This window comes from Xyrauchen texanus, chromosome 24 (genome assembly GCF_025860055.1).
Source record: "Xyrauchen texanus isolate HMW12.3.18 chromosome 24, RBS_HiC_50CHRs, whole genome shotgun sequence".
Lineage (NCBI taxonomy): Eukaryota > Metazoa > Chordata > Actinopteri > Cypriniformes > Catostomidae > Xyrauchen > Xyrauchen texanus.
This window is the reverse complement of record NC_068299.1, coordinates 16,725,844-16,733,823: the sequence shown is the minus strand read 5'-3', so window position 1 is coordinate 16,733,823 and position 7,980 is coordinate 16,725,844. Positions and strand designations below refer to the sequence as shown.

Sequence of the window (7,980 nt, the reverse complement as noted above, 5' to 3'; positions counted from 1 at the left end):
TTTGGAACTGACAAAAGGGGAAACTAACCCATCTGTAAATCAACAAAGCAGGAAGAGTTATCAGCTGATACAAACAATTAAAATAATTGCCAAATATTGGCCTAACAATATATCGGTCCATGAACCTTCTTTATACGTTGTCTTTTAAAAGGCGTTATGAATGACCACCAGGGGGTGCTGCAGAACAGAGGAACTACACTTTTACTTTTATTTTCCCCACTAAATATGAAAACATGCCACACAACTGGGGATAAACTGTGTAACATTGAAAATCTGAAAATGAAAAAATATTAATAAAAGAAAATAACACCCATTTCATAAGAAAGCGTTCAAATTTATTTCTACATTAAAACTACAGTAAGACTGAGTCCTCACATTCTCTGAGATCACAGTTTTCTTTACAGTAAAGTGCAACATAAACCCTAAACACACACACACATGCAGGAAAATGTTGCTAAAACAATTTTCAATAATAATACAACAATAAATCCAACAACAAATTTAGGAAATAATAATAAAAACAGTTCACAGGCCTTGGGCACCATTGTTGTCTACTTGAACAAAATCAAACAACTTTTTCAAACAATACATTTATAACAATAATAAAAGTACAGACAAATAAAAAAAAATCAATGCATTTAACCTTAAGCGAAAGGTTGGTAATTTAAAATTAATTAAAATTTATCAGATATATCACTATCAAATAGTACAGCCAAAACTCAATAATCTTCAACAAAATCTGTGATTGACTAAAATGCTATGGATCCTGATAACTTCAAGAGAAGAGATGGTTATGGATGTCTCACTTATTTCTGTACTCTTTCAGAGATTACATTGGCAGAGATCATCTTTAGGGAACTCAAGCCTTAAAAAATACTGTTCAAATGATCCAAGAGAAATACTGCAGTTTTATATATGGGTTCTCATGGTAATTTCAAAGCAACATGGACCAAGGCAGTATTAAGTCAAGGCCATTCTCTCCTTGACTTAAAACATCTAAAATATTAGTGCTAATTTGAGTACTGTGTCAGAAAAAATTAAAATAAGCCTTAATGTAATAGTCCCCAGATGAAGGTCATGACATACTGTACAGTGTCTAAGCCCATAAAACAGAAGCTTTGGACTGTAACTAACTATACTGTAGGTTCTGCCTAAACACAATAGCTACAAATGTTAATTTAGTTCATTTCTTCCTCTTGGTCCACTGTCACCCACAAAGCTTCGTTTCCATGGCCAGTTGCCAATTAATACAACCAGACCTGCTTAAACACCCTCTCCCTTTTAATTCATTGTCTCCACCCAAATGCTGTGGTTGCACTTACATCAAACAACATTATTTCAAATGTAAATATTCATTTGAAAATACCTCGTAGAACTAACTATATATCAGTGGATATAAAAATGCTAAATCATGAATCTATGCTCTAGATTCAACATCTAATAATAACACAGTGATCATGGAGAGTGCAAAAAGGGCCGGTCAGACCGAACCAATTAAAGCAAACAAAAGCTAGACGCAGTGCAACAAATAGAACACAACACAGGTGTCTCAAGATGCATTCTATTCATTGCGCTGTTTCGAGCTTTTGTTTAACACATCAACACGTCTAACACAAACAAAGCTATTTCAGTGTTGGCTTATTCTTCCAAGCTGTTCTCAGCAGCCATTAAAAAAAGGTGAGGTTGAGTACTATCTACTCTTCAGTTCCAGCTATGCAGCATTGCCAAGTAATTTGAAACCCATGTATAAAATGGCAAGTGGCACGCGTTACATTTTTTAAACGTATATTATGCAAGCTGTTTAAATACTAACAGTTCTGACAAAAAAATGTAATAATAATAATCCTTTCAAGCATGTTACATGGCTCTTTTCCAAAAGTTTGGACACAATCTACAATACTTCATGGAGCATAGTACAAGTAAGCATGCTATTATTTCAAGCTTAACTATATCAGTGACAGACCTTGTTTTACAGTATATGTTCTCTCAAAAATAACGCAAATATTGTAACTGATTGCTAATTTTTTATGCACTTTAAACAGGGATATTTAAATCTCTCTGTTAACCAAAAAAGTGAAATCAATGAATTCTTTTCATTGTTATTACAATTTTTTCCCAACACATTTTTAAGTGAGGCCACAAACAGTTTGGTGAGTGAAGGCTTATGGTGAGATTTCCATAAACCTAATTTCAAAATAAGAAGCTGAAACTACAAAAGGCCCAGTTTTATCTTCATACTCGCAACAAACTCTAAAATATAGAACCTGGTTTGAAATATACAGTGCAAGAAATAAACATACTCTCTTATATCGCGACAAAATACAGTATATGAATGAATGTGAATGCAATGATCATCCTTGTTTAAACCGTAGACACATCCCTAAAGCACCTGAATCCAGTTTAACAGTAATGCCAAAGGTCTGGTTATTCTTCTTCCTCTTCTTCCTCATCGTCATCCTCGTCATGGCAGTGAGTGATCTCCTGTGGCGTCTGAGGGAAGAGATGGGGGGGATTGATCTCACTTACGGAGCGGGTGAGCTGGTGTCTCTTACACTCCTGTTCTCTGAAGTCAATGGAGTGGCGGTTACGTGTTGCCATGGGCGACTCAATGTCATATATGTCCACATGAGTGTGCTCCACTGTGGACTCGTGAGGCATCTAAAAGTAAACCACAGACACAAAAGCAGTTGCTTGAGTTTACTGCATGAAACTAGATCTGCTGCAAGGTTCAATAATGCTGTGGCTGATGATGCAAACCAAAATATGAGATTATTCATAACAAATGAATGCTAAGCTGAGAAAACAGCTGAGTACATTAAGTTATGTTGCACTTGAGTATTAAACAGTAAAAACAAACAGTAACACTAATATTATAAAATGGGTTGGAAGAGCAACATTAGAAGTTGTAAAATAGCCATTATACACCTGGGACCACACGTCAAGGTTTTTTTTAATTTCTTTTTTTAAATAAGTGGTGTTGCACAACTATACACAACTAAACTCTGATTCAAGTTGATCCTAAAATATCCCTGAGCCATAAAAAGATTTTTGTATCCTAGGGGATACAGACATTTAAGAGGCTGGGTCCTTGCCAATACTGAGGGACTAAAATACATGTGACTTTGTGTATAAAGTCTGGTAACATCTCACAATCTTTATCTGAAAGTAAAAAGGCAACATTATTTGAGAAGGCAGCTGCATCGAGGCAAACGCATCTATCTCTTCTGTTCTATCTGTTATTTTTATAATTTCTACAAGCTATAAAATTTTTATTAAAATAAATATTTTAAAATAAATAGCAATTAATACATTTTTAGAGATACCTTTATATGCTTGCCCTTTTTATGGTTAATAATAAGTTCTTTCTCATTTTTGGCTTGTCATTGGATAGGCTCCCGCTCTGTATTTTGGAATTACACTTTTTTGTATGACTAATGTATTCATTATTACTACAACTTGTAATTTTGTTTCATGTTTGTTGAATCAGAGATTATTTAGCAGAGATGGGCCACTTCTATTAAAATGAATGGGAGAAACTGGAACACTCAACTAAGAAGCTCACGGCCAACGGTCAACGGACATAAATATGAAGTCCTGACTTACAGTTAAAAGAGCCAATCACCTTTTAGATACAGATATCACCTGTCAATCAACTTTAGAACGCACATGAGCATTAGCTATGCAAGCCAAGAAAATTGAATTTTTTAGCTAATATGATGTAAAGAAACACAATTATTGATTCCAATATTGTCAGATTTTACTGCTGATTTGAAATATGTTCTTTGATAATAATATTGGCCAACCATTTATGAGATTATGGTTTCTACATTCAAGTAGATAGGAGCTGCACTGGCATGATTGGAAATACAGAAAGTGTTCCAAAGATGTCCGACAGTGGACTGACTTGCTAGAAAGACTTTGGTTGAACTCACCAGCACGTGGGCGGCTCTAAACAGGTAGCTGAAGGGATAGTACAGCAGATTGATGAAGGATGCAGCGTACAGGTCAGCGTAACGCATAACTTGAGATGCAAAAAGAGTCTGACGAGAACCACTGCGGAAGAGACTTCCCATCATCCCATAACACATGTCCATGTCATGTGTCACTTTCTGAGTGGATCAGATAAACAGAAGACAAGAAATTACACTGAACTTGAAGAAAAAAAGGGTCTTTCTTTTCTTCCCTTAGTATCAAGAATCAAGGACAATTTTGGTCCTCTTATTTGATTGGTCAAGGGGTGTGCCAAGAGTGCTGATATTCAGTATAACAACACGGGGATTTTTCACTCTGGATTTCAGACCAGGGTACGCGAGTGGTGCAGAGAGGACATGGAGTTGTGTAATTATGTCCATTTTCATTGGCGGATAAAAAAATAAATTAAAAAAATGACTGGCCACATTTTGTTTGAATGCATTTTACTCAATATTAACACCACTGGCTCGTGTGACATTGCTAATGTACCTTAATCCTCCTCTGAAGAGAACTGATATCGGGTCGCTCATTACTGCTGCTGTCCAAATGCCTATGGATAGAGGCAAGAATATATTAAATATAGGGAGTGAGAGAGAGACAGAGAGTACCAGGAAAAATAGAAGTGTGAGAACAGTGCCGAACGAGTTAAATGTAAGAGAAGCTGTGTGCTGTTGGTCTTTAAATAGAAAGGAACGTTTGCCCATTATCTGCACGTCAAATGGCTGCAGACAGCAGGCAGCTATATGTGCTTCTCTTGGGACCCGAGTGCATGCCTGTGAGTTTGCACACATGCCATTGGATGGAGGTGATCAAAAGCACAAACATCTGAGCCAGAGTTAGTGGATGACACCTACTTGTAGAGCTCTGCCAGGAAAATGTCCAGACTCTGTAGCTCCTCAAACAGCACTGAAAACATAAATTAAAAAAATAATAATAATAATAATAATTTGTGAACTACATGTCCTCATCTGCTTACGTGGCAGATGTCTCTCATGGAATATTACACATTTCATTCAAGTGCGTGTTTGCAGGTAAAAATGACTCACTGCTCTTGTCAGTCCACACATGCAGCTCCTGAGCCAGCTCAGGAATCACCAGAAAAGTTCTCCAGCCCTGACGCTTCTTAGACTTGAGGATGTCTCCAAATATGTGGTCACCAATGTACAAGATTTCCTTCCCCTTTGCTCCCAGTAGGTCACACACTATGTCTGAGGAACCTTAAGGAAAAATATACTCGATCTGACAATGCAGAATAGAATTGTCCTCACTCATTAAATACACAGCATGCATACAGTATTAGCTTACCACCAGAATACACAATGCCATGCTGTAAGGGACCTGTATATGTCCCAATCTTGAGCCTCCCAGTGGTCTACAAGAATAGGAGAACAGACACGTGGCTGAAACTAACAATCCAACATATTGGTAATCAATAGAGAACTCATCTGATTAAAATAAAGACTACATTGCACCTGTTAATGGCATCTGACTCATGAAAGTTTAGGAGAGCTTACCGTGTCCACCTGTCTCAGGACTGTGCCCTCCCCAAAGAACAGAGGCTTCCTGGCATCAACCAAAATGAGGTCAAAGTAGGACTGCCAGGGCCGATGAGGTGTACCTGCCTGTAATAAAGAAATTACAGATTCGGTCTGTTACTTGTCTTGGTGTATACTGTAAAAGGCAAAGCAATTACATCTTATATGGCACTTGAGACACTGTCATGTCCTTTCTTCCAATACTTAGTGATAGCAAACTATTTAATGAAAACACTTGATTAAAACTATGTACCCAACTGTGTTATACACACACATCTTAACTAGTAAATTAATCCTCAGGGTGTTCCACTACACAGAACTGTGTGCCGCTTCAAGGACAATTGAGAGAGACATTATATATGAAATCTGTATTGCCCTTTTTCACTGCGTATAATAGCCAAACAAAAAAACTAAATTCCACTTGTACACTCAAAAATTATTTAGACTATTTTTGTTAATTTATGCATTTTAATTTCCAAACAAAATTCCATATAAATAAATGTATGTTTTATTAAAAAATGTAGTTAAAGATTACTCAATTCTCAATTTTGTTATTAAATTAAAATGCGTCAATCTTATTAACAGGCTAAAAAAATTCTGAAGATTACTTACTTTTGGACCATGTGGAAAATCAAACAAGTATGTCATGATTTTCTGAAAGAGAAAAAGGAGAAGAAATTACGCCAAGAATTCCAGCTTTTCTGGAGGCATCTGTTTTTATTTAAACAAAATTCAACAGATTTTGTGTTTGCTACACACTCTTAACTTTAATTAACATTTAATTAATGTGTGTCAGATGCTTGTGCTAAAGACTCACATCTGTGTACTTGTAGTCACTATTGGTAACAAGGAACACTTTGGAAACTTCATTCATTCGGCTCAAAAGCAATGACAATTTAGCCTAGATGAAAATACAACAAAAGACATACACAGAAAAATGTTATTGTTTTAATAAAATATAAATTGTGAATAAACATAAAATCTGAAATAAGGTAGCACAAAATAGAATGTTTGCAAACAGCTGTGCTATTATTTGGCTGACTCACGTCTTTCACCACATATTTCTCCAAGTTTTCAACTGTCTTCACCTTTAGAGACCCCTGAAATGTCACAAAGAAGTTGTTGTTTTGTTTATTGTAAGACATTTATTTAGAGTTCATGAAGAGTTTTTTTTTTTTTTTTAAAGCAACATCCTGGCAACTAAAAATAGCCTTTACCTTGAAATGGACCCAATCCACGGCATCTCTGACATCCTGAAACATGCTCTTATAGGACATGAAAAGATCGCCATCTTTAAAGCCCATCTCACAACTGCCGAACACAAAATTGAAAAGTGTATAAAATTCAGTCAAGTTAATGGTACCATCACACTCCATTAAATATTACCTTATGTGTTTTTATGTAGATAAACAAAAATGTGGTTCATGTGTCCAAATAGAGTGGTTTCAGAAAGACCCTTTTAAACCTTAAATGCATACGCTGTGTCTTTAGTGACCCGGGACCTCATTCCAAGTCCTTTACCTAATCCATTTTTTGGAGTTATGCCCCCAATTCTTTAGTGTTCCTCAACCTTTCTATTATGAATCATCTAACAATAAAAATAGCTAAAATGGCCAAAAAAATAAAAAATACAAATAATAATAATAATTAAGTACAACACATTAACAGTATGATATGACTTGTCATTTGGGGCTACATCTGAAATTCTTTACTCAGTGCATCTATTTTGACAAAATAAGTGCCTCAGAAAATGCATTTGACAGCCAGTTGAGCCTAGAATGAAACATATTCTATAATTTGTTGCATCACCTCTTTGATATATGAAAAATCAAATAAAACACACACACACACACACACACACACACACAGTATATATATATATACACACACATACATACATACATACACACACATGCGTGCACACACACACACACACACAGTATATATACACTGGCGGCCAAAAGTTTGGAATAATGTACCAATTTTGCTCTTATGGAAAGAAATTGGTACTTTTATTCACCAAAGTGGCATTTAACTGATCATAATGTATAGTCAGGACATTAATAACATGACAAATTACAATTAGACATTTTTTTTTTAAGAACTCTTCAACTACTTCAACGAGTTCTCATCAAAAAATCCTCCACGTGCAGCAATGGCAGCTTTACAGATCCTTGACATTCTCGCTGTTAGTTTGTCCAGATACTCAGGTAACATTTCACCCCACGCTTCCTGTAGCACTTGCCATAGATGTGGCTGTCTTGTCGGGCATTTCTCACACACCTTACAGTTAAGCTGATCCCAAAAAAGCTCAATGGGGTTAAGATCCCACTCTTATCAGACTTATCTGTTGTCTAATGTCTGTGTTTATTTACCTTTTCTTTTTGTTTTACTGTTTCAAAAGTGGCTTTTTCTTTGCAATTCTTCCCATAAGGCCTGCACCCCTGAATCTTCTCTTTACTGTTGTACATGA

At 35.9% G+C, this 7,980-nt stretch overlaps 1 protein-coding gene across 2 annotated transcripts in view; it reads right to left on the bottom strand.

Annotated features, from left to right (window-relative positions):
* Positions 1-324: 324 nt before the first annotated feature.
* The window catches only part of nt5c2a (5'-nucleotidase, cytosolic IIa), a 28,810-nt gene continuing 21,154 nt past the window's right edge, over positions 325-7,980 (bottom strand). For both annotated transcript variants that reach the window (XM_052090092.1, XM_052090091.1), the window contains 11 exons: positions 6,725-6,818; positions 6,554-6,607; positions 6,325-6,408; positions 6,120-6,161; positions 5,487-5,594; positions 5,278-5,344; positions 5,019-5,189; positions 4,827-4,878; positions 4,462-4,522; positions 3,933-4,109; positions 325-2,658 (listed from right to left, as the gene is read on the bottom strand). In XM_052090092.1, the coding sequence (XP_051946052.1) occupies positions 2,425-2,658; positions 3,933-4,109; positions 4,462-4,522; positions 4,827-4,878; positions 5,019-5,189; positions 5,278-5,344; positions 5,487-5,594; positions 6,120-6,161; positions 6,325-6,408; positions 6,554-6,607; positions 6,725-6,818 (1,144 nt within the window). In that variant the 3' untranslated portion in view covers positions 325-2,424. The remainder of the gene's footprint in view (positions 2,659-3,932; positions 4,110-4,461; positions 4,523-4,826; positions 4,879-5,018; positions 5,190-5,277; positions 5,345-5,486; positions 5,595-6,119; positions 6,162-6,324; positions 6,409-6,553; positions 6,608-6,724; positions 6,819-7,980) is intronic.